The sequence below is a fragment of the Drosophila ficusphila genome, unplaced genomic scaffold (genome assembly GCF_018152265.1).
Source record: "Drosophila ficusphila isolate 14025-0441.05 unplaced genomic scaffold, ASM1815226v1 contig_197, whole genome shotgun sequence".
NCBI classification, from domain to species: Eukaryota; Metazoa; Arthropoda; class Insecta; order Diptera; family Drosophilidae; genus Drosophila; species Drosophila ficusphila.
This window is the reverse complement of record NW_025064091.1, coordinates 5,496,876-5,516,954: the sequence shown is the minus strand read 5'-3', so window position 1 is coordinate 5,516,954 and position 20,079 is coordinate 5,496,876. Positions and strand designations below refer to the sequence as shown.

At 40.2% G+C, this 20,079-nt stretch overlaps 3 protein-coding genes across 6 annotated transcripts; 2 read left to right on the top strand and 1 right to left on the bottom strand.

The window, feature by feature from the left end:
• Positions 1 to 1,690: 1,690 nt before the first annotated feature.
• Positions 1,691 to 12,132, top strand: LOC108097737. 3 transcript variants are annotated; one of them, XM_017200243.2, is made up of 4 exons: positions 1,691 to 1,915; positions 8,088 to 8,259; positions 11,510 to 11,659; positions 11,861 to 12,132. In XM_017200243.2, the coding sequence occupies exons 2-4, from the start codon at positions 8,098 to 8,100 to the stop codon at positions 12,014 to 12,016; spliced, it is 468 nt and encodes a 155-aa protein (XP_017055732.1). In that variant the 5' UTR covers positions 1,691 to 1,915; positions 8,088 to 8,097; the 3' UTR covers positions 12,017 to 12,132. The 3 variants fall into 3 exon arrangements, with proteins under 3 accessions (XP_017055732.1, XP_017055730.1, XP_017055731.1); XM_017200241.2 differs by lacking the exons at positions 11,510 to 11,659; positions 11,861 to 12,132 and adding exons at positions 10,519 to 10,608; positions 10,677 to 11,344; XM_017200242.2 differs by lacking the exons at positions 1,691 to 1,915; positions 11,510 to 11,659; positions 11,861 to 12,132 and adding exons at positions 7,847 to 7,988; positions 10,519 to 10,608; positions 10,677 to 11,344.
• Positions 12,003 to 13,716, bottom strand: LOC108097735 (microfibril-associated glycoprotein 4). Of its 2 annotated transcripts, none has more exons than XM_017200238.2 (4): positions 13,471 to 13,716; positions 12,959 to 13,143; positions 12,332 to 12,910; positions 12,003 to 12,264 (listed from the first exon to the last, which is right to left on the bottom strand). In XM_017200238.2, exons 1-4 carry the CDS (start codon positions 13,579 to 13,581, stop codon positions 12,123 to 12,125), a joined length of 1,017 nt encoding a protein of 338 aa, XP_017055727.1. In that variant the 5' UTR covers positions 13,582 to 13,716; the 3' UTR covers positions 12,003 to 12,122. The 2 variants fall into 2 exon arrangements, with proteins under 2 accessions (XP_017055727.1, XP_017055728.1); XM_017200239.2 differs by having other exon boundaries at positions 12,332 to 12,892; positions 13,471 to 13,708.
• A 435-nt stretch (positions 13,717 to 14,151) lies between these two features.
• Positions 14,152 to 16,033, top strand: LOC108097736 (microfibril-associated glycoprotein 4). The gene is made up of 5 exons (XM_017200240.2): positions 14,152 to 14,421; positions 14,482 to 14,528; positions 14,587 to 14,700; positions 14,773 to 15,336; positions 15,815 to 16,033. The coding sequence occupies exons 1-5, from the start codon at positions 14,290 to 14,292 to the stop codon at positions 15,954 to 15,956; spliced, it is 999 nt and encodes a 332-aa protein (XP_017055729.1). The 5' UTR covers positions 14,152 to 14,289; the 3' UTR covers positions 15,957 to 16,033.
• Positions 16,034 to 20,079: the final 4,046 nt, after the last annotated feature.

The window sequence follows — 20,079 nt, the reverse complement described above, 5'->3', positions numbered from 1 at the left end:
ACGGGAGTTTAGTGGGAGTTGCTGCGAAAAACAAGCCACTCCCCCGAAGGAGTAAAATAAAAGTAAAAGCGCTCAAAGAGCGGAAGTGAAAACTATGAACAGGGGTTAGGGGTGAAAAAGGTGGGTCAACTCAGCTGGAGTCATTTGCTGAAATTAAAGTTCAGAGAGGGTAAAAAAGGGGAATGAACTTTGACGTTGGGCTTGAGATAAAATATAAGAAAATTTAAAATATTTGATAATTTAATATATAAGATCAATTATAAATGCTTTATACAAAACTATAATTTCAAAGAAAAATATAGTTGATTAAGCGCAAGATAATAATCATTTATAATATAATAAATAGGGGAGACCGGGGGGTTTTGAGACACGGGGGGTCGTGAGACGCGCTTTCAGCCCTTAACTAAAAAGCGCGACATCTACCAGCTGACTGCGAAACTTCTTGCTTGTTTTCAATCTTCATATCCACATCACAAATATTCCGCTCATGCCGATTCTTTATGTCTTCCCAAATCGCAACTCCAATTTTGTGATCGAAAGTTTTGTAGACCGTTCGTGTTTGCTGTCTTTTCGCTTTGTTTTACAAGCGGTTTGCGAGATTGCATACATCCGAAACATTCCTTGGTGAGTAGCCTTTTGAAACACGGAACAAATTTTGCATAAACATTTAATGCGTCCGTAAAGCAGAAGCCATATTTAAAATATAGCTATTGGGGGGTCGTGAGACAACGTTCTCGGGGGTTATGAGACATTCTATTACCGCGTCATCTAGGAACATAAAATTGTATTTTATAGCCTGATATAGTGTTTCTGTACAAAACCAAAACGCTTAATGATAATTTTGATATTTTTGATGGATTCAGTGTTTTTGATGATCGTTTTTTCTTTCTTTAGTCATCATGGTGCGACATAAGTATAGTCAGACTGCCAAATCTGCGATTGATGTCAATGTTTTTGTGGCTGCTATAAAAAAGCCAAAATCTTTTCAATTTGAATAAATTGTAGACCACAAAATATGCCTTAATAAAGATTAAAATAAACAATTTTGATAAAATTAAGCCATTTTCATTCTTATAAATTTGTGTCTCACAACCCCCGAACATTGCGAAAATCCATAAAAAACAACTTTTGAGCAGGCAGGCAAAACTTGAAGGTCGAACTAAAATTTCAACTAATTATACTCTTGTCTGAGTGAAATTACACTGAACTATGATTTAAAAATTTGTACGGGCAGAAAAATGGCTTTTCTATTATATTTTTTGTCAAAAAACAAAACCCGTCTCAAAACCCCCCGGTCTCCCCTACATAATGTATATTCGCTAAGAATTAATTTAAGTAGTGGAAGTTCTATAGCACATTTTCCCACTTATTATAGACCATTGTGTTTGGATTTTGAAGGCCCTCTTTTGAGCATTTCCTGATTTTCATTTCAGTTTTTTTTAGCGTGTTTTCCCTTTACCTTTCTCCGTTTGGCCAACTACAAACTACTACATTTTGGCCAGTGGAGCGAACATTGTGTCACTTTCTACTGATTACAGGTTTCATTGAAAGGCTTTTACATACCTTCTTCTGCTTTCTCCGCCTCTCTCTCTCGCTCTCTCTTCCGCCTGCTCTCTCTCTCTCTTTCGCTCTCTTTTTTGAAGTGGGCTGCTTTTCAGCGGCGAGTTTCAGCTTTCAGTTATGCGTGAATCTTTCACAAGACCAAGTGACATTTTGCGGGCCGTTTAGTTGTGCGTTAATATTTTACAAAACCTAAGTTTCCGTTTATTGTTTTCCTTTTTTTCTGTGCGGTGTTTGTGCTGGTTTATTTGCATTTTGAAATTGTTAATGAACTCAATTATATATTTGGGTGCTCCGGAGAGTTCGCATTGCAATTAAGTTTGGCCGGCCGCATCTTTATTTTATTATATTTCAGGTGAGTTTACATATATAAAGCGGTTAAAAGCGGATGAGAGCACCAAAAAAAGGGAAGAGAGCGAAAATCCCAGCTCAAAATGTGTGTCAAAACGAAAGACTTAGGCAACGAACTTGCTAACTGGGCTAAGCCTCAACTCAAAATGCTGGCCATAGGTCAGGTCTGTTCCGAAAACCAACATCACAATGGGCGGTAATGGGGAGTGGGGGGCATCTTTGATTAGCGTTTCACTATTAATCGCTTCGGCTACCGAAATTTGGCAACAGCGCCGACGTCAACAATGCAAAAGTGAAGAGTCAAATACGTTAATTGCTTCATGAATCAATTAACAAAAGCTACGGACTTAACTAATACAGTATATGTAAGTCGTAAAAGGGAGAGTTTTATTGTTCTCTTATGACGAACCACTTTTGTTTTCAATATTTCATATTGTTTATTTAAGACATTCACATAATTTATTATGTTTTGTTAAAATATAATTCAAAAAGAAATCATAATTTATTTAACATGAATGTGTAAAATGTTTTAATAAATGTTTAATTACATTTAGACAGATTTCAATATTTTTATAATTAATTTCTCATAAAGAAAAATCTGAAATGTGTTACTTATATCGTATTATTGTAAAAAAAATGTTTTAGTTTTAACAAAACATTTGTTACATTTACCCCTTTGAAAAGGTTAATTTGTTAACATTGGCTGAGGGGAATTTTCCTAGACTTTTTGAAAACTTGTGGAATTTTCGGGGTTAACTACCTGTTAACCTAGTGGTGATTTTTGGCCTGACCCCTGGCTGCTGCCACCATTGAGGATGAATAAGAGTCTGAGATGGAAACACGCTCAAACACCGACTGGTCTGGGCCATGCAAGAGTGGCCTGGCCCAAAGAAACCGGTAACGGTCTCAAGGTCGTTGGCCAAGTCGATGGCTCTGACCAGATAAGCCCTAGTCCGCGATACAGCAGCCAATTCAGCCATCAACGCGCATTGGGCCAAAAGCTAAAAGCCATCAGCCATAAGCAATAACAAAAGCCAGCGATGATAGCTGACCAAAAACAGAAACAAAAACAATAAAAACAAAAACAAAAAATAATAATAATAAAATCGAAACCGAAAACGAAAATGAAAATGAAAACGGGGTAAAAAGCGAAAGTAAACGCCATGAAAGTGGAGCAGTCGAGCTGGAAACTCGCCGAAGGCAAACCGGCGAGGGGGCGTCTCTATATAAACAATAAGATATACGTGCAGGTGTCAAATCTAAGTCGGTCAATAAGTTTATTGACCAGGCCAGACGCTCTGATTTGTGGGGTTGTTTCGGGAGAGTTATGCAAATCGATTGGGGCAACGCAACGCAATCTCGAAAAGCGTAGAAACTTATCAAAATTGATGCAAAACAATGGCCCCCTTTTTTGGTTTTTTGGCCCGCCTATTATGTAAATCGTGAAATTTCCTATTCCACCCCCCCCTTCATGTGTTGTGATTTTATGTTTCAATTATGAGCACTTAAAGTCCGAAACGCACATCTTGTATTATATGAATTTTCACACATTTTTTTTTGTTTTACGATGATACTTCCAACTGGGCTGTTAATATAAATTGATGCGCCTCTTGGCTTATGAATGGCTGTTTATTGTTGAGCCGTTTTTCCCTAATTAAAAATATTTTTAATACTCTTGAATTGTATTTGCTTAGCAATTTCATAAGCCTTATGCATTTTCGTTTAGCTTAGAAGCGAATTCCAATTTATGGCTCATTTAACAGCACTAAGTTCTGCACGGCAATTAAGCAAAGTGTTCAGATTCGAAATGCCTTTCAAAAAAGCTAAAGCCAAAATGATATTATTATGAGGCGACCTTCGCCGGCCGCCAACGCAGTGGCGAGATTTATTAATACTATAATTACTGTAATGGCTGAACAAACAAATAAACGCCACCTGACACTAGAATCCGAATCTCCGGCAACCTTTGCGCCGAATCAAAACGAATCATTTCGGCCTGGCCAAGAACAAAGTTCGCTCGGCTGATTCTAAGTTTTGAGTCGAAATCTGAGTCGCCGGTGAATGGTCTGTTGGCAACGCCTTTACCAATTAAATTCGACCCGGCTATTGGGCACAAAACAAAAGCTCTTGATGTGAAGGATTGGCTTAAACTCGGTCTTAATATAAACTAAATTAACTCTTTTTTTTCGATTAAGAGCATTGCGATTGTGAGACTATTAGTCCACTTGGATCTCGATAGGCAATTCTTTTGTGGGCTTTCCTTTTCTCATTGCCACATTCGGAGATTGTCTGTTGAATAAAAACTAAGCTAATATCTATTGAATTTAGCTAGGCCTATAGCACGATCAATTCTGTGCTTTATTATTTTTTTTTATAGGTTTTACATTTTCTAAGTGCTGTTGCTTGAGTAAAATATTAATTTTTGACAATATACGCCGCTTCCTTTGACATTTCCTCAAGTAAAATGCGAAAAACGCAGGCCGTAAAGAGACTTACGCAAAGCCATCAGCAGTCCATTAGGCGGAGTTGAGTACATTAGATGGAATGGGATGTGGAATCGCGTGGTGGCATCTGCAGCACCTGGTTAACGAGCCTTGCTCTGGGCCCAAATGAAATGGTTAGTGGTTAGTGGTTAATGGTTATGGCCGGCCGCTCAAAAGTTTCCGAGTGTAAGTGGTAACTCGTAAAGCTAGGCGCTCCATAGGATTACCCGTTTCACTTACTTATTATTTTATGTCATTTTTATTTTGGGCTTTTATTTTGTTTTTGGTTTTGTTTTTGTTTTTGTTTTTTTGTTTTGGTTTCTCCTGCGTGCACTTAGCAAAGTCATTGTGGCCAGAACAGCGATGAGCAGGTGACATTAATGCCGCGGCCCGAAACAACGTAGGAAAAAAAAAAGAAAAAGAAGCCAGCGCATAATGCATAATGACAACTGTTGCATAACCCCCCGCCGATTGGGTAATGCCAAATTATGCCCCGACATGGCGACTAAGGGTATATGGTGTACAGTATATACGGTGTATGGCATACGACTACGACTATTACTATTTCCAGAGAACAAGTTGCCACTGGTTAGTACGGATTTAATGCGTCTGCCCCACTATTTTGCCCCATGACATTTTCGCGGCGACAACTAAGCTTGTTAACTCTAAACTGTAACCAAAAGGCGAAACTGGAAATGCAATGAAGATCTTGTTAAAGCCAGTAAAAAATAAAAATGGACTCGGGTTCAGGGGGCAAGGATTTGGGGCGCATTTGGGGTCTTGGCCAGGCCAAAACGGCATGTTTCTGCAAGATTGGCTAGTGTAAAAGCTAAAAGTGTGCTTGTCGCTTGTTTTTACTTCTGTTTCTGTCATAAGCATTATGACACGCGCTCGACAGATTGACAGATTGACAGATTGACTTACTGACTGATTGACTGACTGGCTAAATGGTTAACTGGAGGGGCTGGCCAGCAATTATGGCGTTCTAATTGAGGCGCCTCAACGGCAACGAGCTGTAATTGAATTTCCATGGATAATTTGCTAATTGAGCTGCCAAATTAGGCAGAGCAACTGGCCGGATCTCTTGAGATTCTATTAAAATTCTAAGCATAAAAGTGCCATTGATACGCAATGAAAAAAGCTTTATTTATTTATTCATTATTTAAATTTCTATAAGCTTTTTAAAAGATACTAACTTTGATTAAACTGAAATGGGTCAGAATGTGGCTTTTATTTTTTTTGAAATCATCTTCAAGGGCTTCGTGCAGATGAGTCTCGTTTGCGGCGACAAGAAAATTGAAAGTTAATTTAACTAAGGCCACAAAGTAAGAGGCACTCGAGCATGCTCTGGGCACAGGTTCTCCGGTCTGTAAAGAAAAAAAATTAAAATAAAAAAGAAACAAAACACAGATGTGGTTGTAGAGATGAAGATGAAGATGAAGATGGAGCTGCATGTGGAGACCTCTGAAGAGACATCTCCCGACCTTGTGACCCACAAAAACGCTGACAACTGAGCGTGCACTTTGCATTTTGTATTTTGGCTTTTTTTTTGCGTTGCGGTTTCGTTGCTGAAATTTTTACATTTTTTTTTATTTTATTATTTGTCATTTCAACGGATGCGCGCATTAATTTTGCTTTATCTGGGCCTCTTGCCCGGTTGTCGTCATACGAAGTAAGAAATTAAATGGAATAAATGAGGGGCAAGGTGCGCCAGCACCTCTTCATGTCAATTAAGGATTATGTTTCGGTCCCGTTCCGGCAAACGACCCGGATGACCTTGAGCCGAGGCGTTGATGGAGCCCGCACATTGATAAGCAAATTGCCGGATTGTTGCAAAAACGGGTTAAGTGCCTGCCAGGGGTTAAACAGAAAGGTTTCAGAAGCACCCAGAAACAGGCAGTGACATTCGCAATTAAATGGAACAGATCTTTCGATTGCCGAGGATATTCTCAAGGATCTCGAAAGCAAAAATAATCCCTTTTGATTGCTCTCCTTACACTCAGAAATAATTGAGATAATTTACATAACGAAGTGCTTGTAAAAACCCGCAAATTGCTCAATAAATCATAAAATTGCATGGGAAACATAATAAACATGCTAAAATCGAGTGCAGATGATCTCATTCTTTTAAAGCTCAATTTGTATCTGAAAATTGACTTAATCGATTGCTTTGATTCGATTCGAATCGATTGAAATTGCAGGCGATTTTTGTTTTTTTTTTTTAGTTAATTGTTACGGATTCAGAACTCGGTCCTCAGAATTGAGTAATTATACATGCAGCTTTTCGAATCGGATCGGATCGGATCGGATCATATCTGGCCGTATCAGATCCGATCGGATCGCATTGGAGTGCAGTCCATGCACCCGACATGCAATTCCAGTTATTAAGTTTCGTCTGAATTCGATACGCGCACTTTGACTCCAATTTATCGGTGTCCCTCTGTTTGCCGAAGGCGAGCGACTTGATTATATTTTCTTTAGCTTGTGCGAATATTCTTTATGTTCGTTTTTTGTTCTCTATCCCATGACATTTTACTTCTAGCCATAAATGCGTATAATTTATGTTGATTATTAATCGTAAAAAGCGCATTAACATGCGATTTTACATAGGCATTTCGAGTTTAGTTGGTCCGTTTTACTAGTAAATCCAGCTAGCGCTGAATTCTTAGTCAATGTTAGGGTCAAGGAAGGTGGCTTTTGTCACTCTAGAAAAGGTTAACTTCTATGCTCTCTACTTACATTATTTATGAAAATACGTACCTCATAAAAAACATTTCTCGGAATCTAAAATCTATAACTTTTAAGTTCAATTGTTCTTATTTCATTTGCGTAATAAAATATTGTTTATGCTTCGAAGCTACGAAGAAAATTTCGATACAATTATTACACGTAAATTACAAGAATGCATAAATCCTTTTTGACTTCGACTTATATAACAAGCGTACTATCGAAAAAGTGATTGAGAATGCACATTGCGCATACGCCGCGTATGACCGACTTGTGCCCCTGTTTCAGTGTGTGTGTGAGTGAGTGTGTGCCTTAATTGAAAGCCAAAGAGTACAAATTAAAAGCGCATTGCAGAAACACCATTAACAAGACAACAACACCGGTGACTTAACATCTCTGGCGTCTCGTTTTGCACTTTATTGAGCGCTTTCCGTTCGGATTTGCGCTCAAAAACGTGTTTTTTGCGCCGGCGTTACGCTCGAATCGCTGCCGACGTCGCCGTCGACGTCTTGCATCCAACGAATCCAAACGAATCCACGAATCGGGCGGCAATAAAATTCAATTTGGCCGGATTGCGTTGGTCTCGGATTTTTCGGTGGACCTGGCTGCGGTTATTTTTTGAGTGGACTGCGCAGCGGCGCCAAAAAAAGCTCTGCGCATGCGCCGTGGGCTGTGTAACCGATTTTTTGGCCACTGCTAAATCATTGAAGTAACTTTCGTCCGCAGTCATTTGCTTAAAGTTAGTGAACGTGCTAGTATCACGTATCTGGCGGCGCGGCTCCCAGAAGACAACAAATACACTTGCTCACAAGTTTACCAAACTTTATTATTTTTTGTTCGAGCTTAAAGTTTGTGTTTTGTTTTGCGGTACAGACAAAAATTCAAAGTTTTTTTTTTTTGTTTGATAAAGTTACCCGAAAATTTTCCATTGCAAAAACCCTTTGATAAACCCTTTGTTTCTTGCAGAAAAATAAATATGCAGTTCACCACCAGGAGCCGTTTGTTATTGTCGATGGCCGTGCTATCGGTAACGCTATCGTTATCGATGGGCTATCCCGCTCCCCAGCAAATCAATTCCGAGCTGGAGGCCACTTTTCAGGATACCAGCGATCCCGACTTGAATCCCATCAATGCAGAGGTAACAAAATGAAAACCAATAAGATAAATGCCGAAAAACCCTCCGAGAAAAATCCAATCCAAAAACCCAACAAGGAAGTCTACGCGAAAATCCGATGAGTCGATGAGGGGTAAACTTGATTGTCTCCTGCCGTGAAAGTAACATTTTCCCGCTCTCTCTCTCTCTGTCTCTGTCTCTCTCTCTCTCTCTTTTGTTGCACATTTTAACGCTATTTTGTTGTCCGTTGTGCAAGCTGTTAATTTTGTGGTGCATTGAACCGACTTCTGGCCAATTTTCTGGCCTCAGCTGGTATGCAAATCGCGCGAAAAAAAAAAATCGGAGCCAAAGAAAAGATAGTTTAAAGCCAAAAATCAATTCCAAATTCGTTGGCCATTCGACGACCAGACGACCTTGATGGCGACAAAACTTGTTAACGACCTACGTTAACATTTCAAAACCATTCCAAAAGCCAAAACTGTGAAGACCGAAGAAGCCAAGCCAACGCCTTGGTCAGAAAGAGAGGGTAGATCCGGGCAGAAAGAGAGGGAAGTCGGGGAGCCTCTTCGTGGCTCATCACCTCTTCTTCTCTCGCTTCCTCTTATTCGCACGCATTTCGAAACATTTCCGCGCCTACAAAGTTGGTTCATATTTCATTTCTTCGCCTTTGCGTTTATTGATTCAAAATTTGTAATTTCGGGGTATTTTTCTTCTTTTTTTTTAAATTACGGAACTACAATTGAGAGGTGCATAGGAAAGTAGAGTTAAAAAATCTTTTCATATGTTTTATTCTCTGTTTATACCAATTTTGAAGTGTTTAATATTCCTTCTAAAAAACCCTTAGCTTTTAAATAGTCAAGCATTATCTCAGCCAACATTTTCCTACTTTTCCATTCAAGTAGTAGTTAAACTTGTTGTAAGTCCCTTCGTTTAACTGCTCGTTCAGCTTTCAACAACTGACCTGATTTTGCTCTATATAAATCATAGCTCACGCTTTTTGTTTGTCACTTCAGCGGACAAAAACAAAAGGCAGAAAATAAAAGGTGTAGAGCGTAATGTGTTTAGCGTTTTGTTAAACTAATAAATCGCCTAGTTGTTTTAGCTGTTCGAAACCCAAACAGAAAAATAATATATACACCATGTGGGCTCGAGGCGGTTTTAGGTTTGACAATCTCAAAAACTTTCAAGAGGGAGAATGGCAGAACAATGAACCAAAAACGCCGAAATGAGTTGCATAATTTTCAAGATATTAGTTGTGATCAAAATCTGTGGGTTGAAGGAGAATTTTTGTTAAGAGTTTTCAAGCTGATTTACTGTTGTTGTCTTTGGTTTTAAAAACCATTTTGTTCAACCTTTCAATAACCTTTTCATAAATATTTTGAATTTGACTTTGAAAAATTTTCCTCTAGACAATGAATATTCACCATTGATTGTCCTAATTTTATTTTGAATATTTTTGTGAAATCCTAAATTTTATATAATTTATCAATTTATATTTTATTTCTATATACATATCGGATGTATCTATTAATGCAACATTAGAAATATGTTCTTCCTTGAGATAGAATGACAGTCGAATTATTTCCCAATTTTATTAGAGGCTGAAAAGACGTCATCGATTGTTAAAAAAAAGTCGTATAATTGCAAGTACGGAGAGCAGTGCACTAAAAGCGAACCGCTTTAGTTCGGCTTGAAATGTGATTCCGAGAGTTTGGACTATGCGTTTTGGTTGGAAATGAGTTGATTTCGGCTTCGATATCGCGGTGCATACATATGGTCAAATGACGAGGTGAATTTTAATGCCTTGGACCGGCGATCGATCGAGAAGCGGTCCGAAAGTACCAGACATATAGATATATATACAAAAACAGACGTCGGCTTAGAATGACCGAAGGTCCCCAAGTGATATAATTACTTATGTATGTGCATAAGTGTTTTTTTCTTTGACCAGCCCCGAAAATTGGGTCAAGTCTAACTGGCCCCCAGTGTCGAGTGCTTTTTTACCCGCTCTTTGGCAGCAATTAAACTTGAAGTCGATACTGGTAACACTCGGCAGGTGCAATTAGGCAAAGAATCCAATCGATTAAAGTCCGACAAGAGCGAAAAGCAAGATTAAACAAATTAATATAAATACTGGAGGAAAAGCAAGGCGGGGTTCGCTTATAAATTGGATCAAAATTCCACTTTAAATCCGACCAAGGTCCAGCTTTGAAATCAGTTTTCAACTGAGTCCCTTTGCGTGTGGGTGATCCTGTATTTTCCACTTCGATTTTCCATTTCCAGGAGGTGTTAGGTGTCCAGGAGCGCAACAAAAGAAAACTGCCCGATGCCACATTCGAGGCTAAAAACGCAGTACTTGGCTTTGTCTTTGGCGTGAGTATTTAAGTGCTTTGAAAATACAACAGAAGAGCAATTTTAAAACCCATTGGAAATTTATGTAGAAAATCGACAACTTCCTGGACACGAAGACGAGGGTAATCGAGCAGCTGGACCGTTCGAATATCGAGAAGAACAAGCAGTGGGACATCAAGTCGCCGGTGCCCATCAAGGATTTCCAGACTCTGATCACCGCCGTCGTCTCGCCGAAGATCCGTTCGATTGGCAACATTGCTAACGACTTGACCACCGGTGTCCTGACCACAATTACCGCCTTCAGCGGCTCCTCGTCGGGCGGTGGAAATGCCAATGCCGGCCTGGGAAATGTGGTGTCCAAGTTCCTCAGCTTCTCGGGTCCAATTCTGCAGGGATCCTCCGGCGGAGTGAACGGAATTGCCGGCGTAACGACACCAGCCCCGGATTCGGATGAGGCGGGCTACTAGGAGGAATAACCCCCAACGATCCAAGGCCAACTAATGAGAGCTGTAATTTATCGTTGAACCCTTCTTTTATTTTCTCCCCTCACACCCATCAGAATCTTTGTTTGAGTTTGTAGCCCAAAACTTCCCTCCCACTCACCCGAATCGTCGTTTCTTATTTTTTTTTTGTTTACACCCTAGTTAAGTTTCATGTTTGTAAATATTCGGCATAAACAAATATATACATACCTATATATCGATAGAGAAATCCACGACTCCACAAAAGCGAATAAAACCGAAAACAGAAAACCAACTCACTCCACACCTTTGTTTCAATGGCGGCCTTGGCCTTGTCGGGCTTTTAAAGTTTGGCTTCGGGTTTTTGGATTTTTGGTCTTGGATTTTTGATTCAGATGGGAATCTCTCTGCTCACTCACATCGCTCATCCATGTTTCTCTATATGTATATATATTCATCAGATCAAGAGACGTCGCCGGGCGGGGGGCAAAGATCTGAGCGACGCCGCCGAAATCATGAGCGATGCCTCCCTTGAACTTCCCTCGGAGCTCCTGAACAAGTCCCTGCTGACGGTTACCAATATCTCCAAGTCGCTATCCCGTCTGATCATGGTAAGTGCTGCCGAAATCCTTTTTTCTATATAAAGCCTTTTATATTATTTATGAAATGAAAGGGAGGAACAGCTACAAGCAGACAATTTTTAATAATTTATATAAATTCAAAATGGTTAAATGGTTTATAATATGTGGTTTATTTTTAAGAAATTATTTTTTTTTATGTTCTTATGTGTGTGCTTGACGAATCCTTCCCAGAACTCCGCTCGTCGCTACTCCCGTTTCGTGCTCTTCTTCAAGCCAGTTTTTGGAGATGCCCTGGTGGTCAGGGGCTCAGAGGATCCCACCACCACCACCACTGTTCGCACCACCACAACCACAACGGAAGAGACTGACAAGCTGAACGAAGTTTAAATTGAATTTAATTTCCTTCAAATTTTGTTTTTTTTTTTTTCGTATCCTATTGGGTGTTTTGTTATAGTATGTTTGGTGTAAGCGTTGAAATATACTATATAGTTATTTATGAAATAGCGCGGGGACGAATTAACATTCGGATTATTTGAAGAGATCCCTTGGGTCCGTCCAAGAAACCGTGCCACAAAATGCCTTTGAAATCCTCGAAATCTCGATCGAATCGACGTTGATACAAACCAAAGGGGTTACTGCAAGAAAAATACATTAGTTAGCTATCAATAAGGTATTAAAAATAGTTCCCATTTCGAAATCCACCTGAGATTGCAGGATCCGGCATACCAGAAAGCTGCCGATTGCAAAGCCGCACAGTTTTGCTCGCTTTCATCGTTATCGCGATCCTGGGTGCTGAATTTTTTGCCAGTGTGCTCACGCAGTGCATCGCCGGCATCGCCTTGGTATTCACCCAGGACATTCAGGCGATACTGCTCCGATTCACTGCCGATGCTAAAGTGATCGTAGAGGGCATGTCGCAGATCCTGCCTTCGATTCTGCAGTTGAACCAGCAGTTCGTAGTTGTCGCTGCTCGTTATCTGATGCAACTTATCGAGTCCGATGAAGAATTCGGTGTTCAGGAGCCCAAATCCAATTTTGTAATCGGCCCACTTGCGATTGAAGTCCTCGGTGCCGTTGTATCGATTGAGCACCACTGTCCAACCGCCGCCCCTCACTTTCTGATCGCAGAAAACGAAGAAGGGCTCCACATTCGACCGCACTCGAATTCGCACCACTCCGTGTTGTTGTTTCACGCAATTTGTCGGAGTGGTTGGCCCAGCCCCTGCACCACCGCCTCCCAAGAGTTGTGGGTCAATATCCAGGCTGTCGAGGGCAAGAGGTCTATGGGTTATTACTTGGTGATGGCCAGTATTCCGAGCATCTACTCACAATCGAGATCCTATGGCAGTGGGTGTGGAAAGAGCAACCGCTGGTGAGCTTCCCGTTCTCCTCAAATCCACCAATTGCTCCTGCAAACTGCCTATCTGTTCCTTAACACTGGTTATTTCCCTCGTTAGCGATTGCATCCTGGTTGTAAGGCCACTCAGAGCCGAAACTGGACAGCTGCTGGAGCTCTGAAATAGACACATTTTAATAAATTTTTTTCAAAGTGAGATGGGAAAGAAATATCAATTTCAAAGCCAGTTCTTAAAAATTGAAATGGCAAAAGCTTATTGCTTCGCTGACAAAAAAGAAATTCAATCAAATATTATTTATTAATTTCAATTCGTCTTATATGGTATGTGATATATAATAGGTATACATTTTATATCCACGATGCTTGTAAATCCCCCAAAGCTTATATTTAGCATTGCAAATGCTGCGACAAACTGGCTTCGATCTGCCTTTAACAATTGCGGCTTAAAGTCGTGTTGGATTTCCCAGAACCTCTTGCAACTCACCGCATTTTCCAAAGAGGGCGGCACCATGAGTCCTCCGCCCAGATCCGTTTGCGTGGTGGACAGACAGGCCATGGCCATGACCAAAGCGTCCAGTTGCAGCATCTGCGACATATTTCCACTGGCGACTAACTAAATTACTGACTGACTAACTGAGTTAACACATGAGCACTAACTGCTGGATCTGAGGCACAGTGCGAATCGAAACAAAGGTCACTCGATTGATTAGAAAAACAAGTATGCTAATTAGAAACAGCGAGTGTTGGGCAGTGCTTTCTCATCAAGTGACTGCAAGCTAACAACACTAAACACTACACACAGAGAAAATAACTTACCTTGGGATTAATTTGTTATATAAAAGCAGGTTGTTATGCAATTTTTTCAGACTTCTCTTCTCCAACCACGTTATAAGGCAAAATAAAATATGTTCTCCTACCAAAAATAAAAAATTATATCTTAGTAAATTTTCAAATTTTTTGTGGAATTGTATTTAAATCGATTACAACGAAATTCTACATATACTCAAACCTTTATTCAAAACATTATTGTTGAAAGTTAAAGGTAGACTGTGTTATATTTTTTTTAAAATGATCTTGTCCTCACTGTGATCGCTTCACCAGTCGTGACTTTTATGGCATCTCCAATCATCCACCAGTTAGTTACTGATCCAGTGAGTTAGTTAGCCAGCTTACTTAGTCAGTTGCCCAGATGAGCAGTTGCAACTGCGTTGCAGTCGCTGGCACAAATCGAGACTCGAATCGGAACAATCTATATATATATATCGGTATATAGATTTTAATCGGAATTTATATAGGCATCGCCATGGCGTTGGAGGCGCTCGTCACGGCTTTGGCCTGCCTCAGCACCACCACAAATGTGACGAGCAACTTGCCAGGAAAACAGTTTTCGGTGATAATGCGAAACTCCATGGAGCCATTTCTAGCTGCTGAAAATGTGGGTAAGGCCACTGTATTAACATATAAATTATTTTAACAAATATTTAATTTCTTTTAGAATGCTGATAGTTGTCCTGTAAGTACTTTGGGTGCCTTGGCAGCTCGGTGAGTAGTTTTTTATCGAGTTTATATACTTTTCTCATTAATAAAAATGCGTTTTTAGCATAGAATACATGACGGATGAGCTGCAATCTTTGAAAACCGAATTAAATGAGCTGCAGCAGCTTGTTGACGAATACAAAAATCAGGGCTCTGGAGTTCCCATCTCAACCAGATTGTATGTAGATTTAAATAGTCTTTATATTTTTTTATAGAGAGTTCTTTTTATAAAACAAGTTTTATTTTGTAGACTCCGTCCACTGCCAGCCAATGTGCCATTGGCAGTTGCCACGCCCACCGATGATACGCCACGGAATTGCTACGACGAGAAGCACGGACAGGTGAGGATCAAAATTGCTCCGGATGAGGAGCCCTTTTTCGTGAACTGCGATCAGAAAATACGCGGCGGGGGCTGGATAGTGATCGCCTACAGGTTCGATGGCAGCCAGGAGTTCAACAGGGGTTGGGAGGACTACAAGTCTGGCTTCGGGCCCATCAACTCGGAGTTCTTCATCGGATTGGACAAGCTGCATCGGCTGACGAATAGCGAGCACCACGAGTTGCTCATCATAATGAGGAACAAGAAGGGTGAGGAACGGTTCGCCCTCTACGATCACTTCAGCATTGGCAGCGAATCGGAGAAGTACTTGCTATATGTCCTCGGATCTTATTCGGGGGATGCGGGCGGGGATGCACTGCGCTATCATGCGGGCAAGAAGTTCACCACCTATGACCAGGACAACGACGACAACGGACAGAACTGCGCCAGGACTCATGCAGGAGCCTGGTGGTACGGCAGGGAGTGTGTCAAGAGGTGAGTGGAGACCAACCAAAAAATAGGAGAGGAGTAGGGTTCTGTTATATTGAGAAGTTAGCTGATAATTATAAGTAGTTTTGTACTCGTTGTACATTTTCAAATATTTTGTATTTTACAATGTTTAAATGTCCACTCAAACTTGTTGTTTAGTGTAAACCTTTTCCACAGAGAATTTCTTTTTTATTCTCTACTTTCAAATATTTTGGTTTCAAGAAATTACATACAACTTTATTTAGCTTCAAAATTGTAAAGCTAGTTAATATAATTTTTCACACACATACTTCTCTTATATATTTAATTATAACCGTAATTAATTAGAACTCACATATCACGATCACAAGCTTTATAGTTTCAAATACTTTGTGTGTCAGAAAGTTCCTCAAACTTTTTGTTTAAATTAAACCTTTGGAGAGTGAGTGCGTAGAACTTTTGCATTTTCTGTGTGCTAATAACCAAGTATTGTTTTCCCCCGCAGCAACCTCTTCGGGACCTTCCAGTCGAAGTACGGCCATGAGATTGGCTACTACAAGGGCATCCTGTGGGAGCCGTTCGTGCCAGGACCCAACGGTTCGCTCAGCTACGTCCGCATGCTCATCCGACCGCTCAAGAAGTCGTAACAGGAACCTTGGGAAATCCAATCGCAAAGACTTCCTAGCCATAGACTACAATAAATGTCGATTGTTTAGTAATTGAAGATACCCGTTGTGTTATAGAATAGTTGGGCAATTGTTTTGCTGGGCATTTCTCTTGTATGTAGATTGCTCTGCTCAACCGATTACAAACGGGTTTTAATTATTGCAATTATTATATATATTTCGTATTAAGCGATGTTCGATTAATTGGCGTAAAATACACAACCGGGGCACAGAAGACAAACACTCGGAGTGGGAGTTGGGGGAAAATAATGCGGCTCATTAATGGCATATTATCATGAGAAATTTTCGTTCTGCTCATTTGCATACAAAGCTGACAAAAGGGGAAAAGGGAAGGGGTTTTGGCTGGTTTTGCTAAGCAACGGAAATTGTTTTCTCTAAAAATAAGCACACACACACACACACACACAAATACACGTATACACCCACTCGAAACAGGCGTTTTCATATGCATTTGCCAATGCTAATGATATCGAACAGCCCGCAGTGCGTATACGTAATGTCTGTTGGAGCACGGAGCGTATGCGTAATGCGACTGCCATTGGCACCTACATAGCTTGCCGTTTGCTACCGCCTCCTTGGCCTAAGAAATACGAGTATAGGAAAACTTTGTCACCCCCCTCCGGAATAAATTTCATAAATTTCATGCAGAGCAATTGAATGTGGAAGAGGAATGGCTGAAGGGGGATGGGGGGAACTTCCAGGGGAAAATAAGCTCCTGTGCAATTGTGTGCCAAATTCAATAAATAACCAGCAAAACTTGGGAGAACCTCTGAATACAACGGTTTAAATATACACTTAGTGAAGATATAAGGATTAAAACAAAGATAAGCTTTATAAGAAATATCTACTTTCTCAGAATCCCATAAAACCTACTTGAAACAGTAGAGAACGTATTTAATTTGTTTAATTACAATTGTTATATATTCATAGATTCAGTTGTAGAAATTGAATCGATTCTTGGGAAAATTGTATGCTCATTAGCTTGTCACTTCATTTTAAATGTCGTTGTATTTTGTAATGAAAGTTGAAATGGGGAATCCAACAAACTGCAATAGTTGATATACCCAATTTATTTCCCCGCTCATTGGCCGACATGATAGTAAATAAATTTGCTCACTCGAATTCCGAGCGCCCCGAACTTTTTGACAGAGTCTGAAAATATTAAACAAAGCGCACGATTCAACAAACTCAACTGACAATGAAATGTTGGCCGAGGGTGCCGGAGCTACTTCATCAACTTCTACCACCTCAACTTCAACTTGCACTTGTTTGGCCTTTGTTTCGATTGTGTTTTTTCCCCTGTTTCCCTGTGTTTTTTTTTCCCCACCATGCTTGTGTTCTTGTGTTTTTTGAATTTTCATAAAACTTTTGCTCGTTTGCCGCTAATAAATTATTTTCGGGCGGGGGCGCAAAAAACTTTGGCCGCACTCCTGTTTCGAGTCTCTAAGCTGTCCGCAGAAGGGACATTCCTCTGTCTCTCCGTTCTGTGCTGTTCAGTTCTGTTCAGTTCTGTTCCTCTGGGGAAGGACTTCGATACCGATTTCACAAACTGCATATTGTCCTGGCATCCAGGACATTACAATCCTCGTTTGCCGTTGTTTGTTATTCCTGTGTGTGCGCTTTGTTCATAAATAATTTGCGCCACAACTCAATTTCATGAGCGTAAATCACTGTGTGGTCACTTGGCGCCACCCACACTTTGACCCACCCACTTAACCACCACCGACACCACCATCTCATTGTTTCACTTCTTCTTTTCGAATAATTCCCCGGCTTGTTTCGGCTGTATTTCCACGTTGTTTTCCTTGCCGGCCATTTACCATACAATTTCTTATTTATATCCTCGCCAGGAAAGTTTTCCCTCTTCATTGATGGAAGGACAGACAGCCTTGTGACTTTGTTGTCTTATGTGTGTGCCGGGGGTGTTAAATCAACACAAAGTTGCCGCAAACTTTTCAATTGGCTTGACAAATATAAAGAAATTTACAATATCGCTTTCAGGGCGCAACAACAACAACAAAAAAAAGGGACAAAGGACTCGGGTCAAAGACGATGGCAGGACAATCAAAACTCGAATGTCCAAGGCATATGGACTTTCTTCCTCCATAATAGAAGTGATTTTTCTCTCTTTATCGGTCTTTATCTTGTTACTTGAGTTCGTTTCTGTGGAACATTTGTTTCTTTTTATTTTAGTTTTTTCTATACTTATACTTATTTTTTTGTTATTTTGTATCAAGTGTTTATAAACTGCAGGTAATCGCATACCAAACTTCAAAACCTAACTTCGATTAAATATAAAAATCTAGAAGGAAATCCAACAATCTTCTGCAACCCCAGACGGAAATTGTCACTTGATCGTCCTTCAGGGAAAAGTTTTCTTGTTTTTTCCGCCATTCCCATCCCCACCACCCCCTCCCCTTTAACCCTTAGGGGTGGCTAAGTGTATGCAACAACACTTTAATGCTCTGCTACGCATTCCGCACATGAAGTTGCAATAAAAACAACATTACACTAAATTCTCATATTTCTCTGGCGTCTCTCTCTCCGCTTTCCGTTTTCCCAGCTTGTTTATTTCCAGCCCAAAAGGGGAAGGAAGGTTAAAGGGAAAGCGGGAGAAGCGGAAAAAGCTGGAAATGCGGATGGGCGCAAAGGCGTGCTGGCTGATTTTCCCCTTCAGACCGGCAGCAATAAATTGCAATTCCAAGTCACTTAAATTGCAACAAATAACAGGAGGCAGCTTGACAGCAAGAAAACGCAAACTGAGCAGCAGCCCCGTGAGATGTCAACGTGTTAAAGGCTGACAAAGGGCGAACCGACCGCAGAGGGGCACTCAGGGGTTAAGGGAATTTGCTCATGGCATCCACAGGAGGCTTTCACTTCTCTTACCTTTAATTCCGAATTTTTCGGAAAAATTACAAGGCACTCCTTTTTGGGATCCCATAACTTTGGAAAATTAAGTCGCATTTAAACATTTGTAATTCGTTTCGTAAACGAATTGCATTTCATAATGACCGAACCCTCTTCATATCTTTTTTCTTATTTTTGCAAACTTTAAATGTTCTTGTTCCCTGGAATATATTTTTATTTTTCGTTTTATTTTTTGTACCCCCATTCCCATTAGTTTGTTGCCATTCTAGTTGGTTTTGTGCCATGCAATTGCTGTTGCCACTCACCAAAAGGCAATAGCAAAATTCAACAGTCACCAGAAAGTGTCAACGGTGATGCATGGACCAGATTTGTTGGACATCTCCTCAGAAAACTTCGCTCTTATTGCATTCGGCCAAATACGAACTTTTTATGAGCAGCTCTGCGGCGCTGATTTATTTATATTAAGAATTATGCCGGCCAACTAAACATCTGGCCATCCGCCATCCAGCTGCAATATTAAAATGGACATAACGATAAAATTTTATTTAAATGTGAACTTGCTTTTAGCGACGAAAAACACAAAAACGGAATGAAATGCATTAAAAATGCATTTACTGCGAACCGCAAATGGCTGCAGGTGTGGTCAGGCAGCCAAGTTCATTTGGGGTCAGGGGGCGTGGCTAAGCCAACATGCCACACAGAAAAACGAGCGGGCCACATAAAAAAAACTTAGATAAATGCCAATGGCAAAGCAGAAATGCTCGAAAGGGATTAGCATATGAAATAGATGCAGAGAGAAAAAGTATTTCAACTTATTAACTATATTTAATGCTTATAATTATTTTTATACCTTCAGCATTGGGAATTACATTTCTTGTTAAGAATTTAAGGATTTAATAACAATATTACAGCTGGTTAGCAAATTTGACTTGAATTTTTCGCCAGTGAACCGCAGATTAATATGTTTTTACCATAAACAATGTTTGTTCAGGTATATAATGAATTCGATTTAATTTGTTTTCCAGCTAAAATTTGTCCATAAATAAATAAAGGCCAATTGTTGGCTGTTTTATTTTTTTGTAGCTTCCATTTGGCCAGCGAAGCCTGAAAGTTGGCTTCAATTAGCTGACGGATCAACTGGAACTAACCCCCGACTTTTCCTCCACACTCTGCACGTTTCTTCCTTTCTTCCGAAGCCCTCGTTTTTCGCCTATTT

Coding starts and splice junctions, on each gene's coding strand:
- LOC108097737 (XM_017200241.2), top strand. CDS start 8,098: ATGCAGTTCACCACCAGGAGCCGTTTGTTATTGTCGATGGCCGTGCTA. Junction 8,260..10,518: donor TGAATCCCATCAATGCAGAG/GTAACAAAATGA, acceptor TTCCATTTCCAG/GAGGTGTTAGGTGTCCAGGA. Junction 10,609..10,676: donor TACTTGGCTTTGTCTTTGGC/GTGAGTATTTAA, acceptor AAATTTATGTAG/AAAATCGACAACTTCCTGGA.
- LOC108097735 (XM_017200238.2), bottom strand. CDS start 13,581: ATGTCGCAGATGCTGCAACTGGACGCTTTGGTCATGGCCATGGCCTGT. Junction 13,144..13,470: donor CGCCCTCTTTGGAAAATGCG/GTGAGTTGCAAG, acceptor TGTCTATTTCAG/AGCTCCAGCAGCTGTCCAGT. Junction 12,911..12,958: donor ACTGCCATAGGATCTCGATT/GTGAGTAGATGC, acceptor AATAACCCATAG/ACCTCTTGCCCTCGACAGCC.
- LOC108097736 (XM_017200240.2), top strand. CDS start 14,290: ATGGCGTTGGAGGCGCTCGTCACGGCTTTGGCCTGCCTCAGCACCACC. Junction 14,701..14,772: donor GTTCCCATCTCAACCAGATT/GTATGTAGATTT, acceptor TTTATTTTGTAG/ACTCCGTCCACTGCCAGCCA. Junction 15,337..15,814: donor GGCAGGGAGTGTGTCAAGAG/GTGAGTGGAGAC, acceptor TTTCCCCCGCAG/CAACCTCTTCGGGACCTTCC.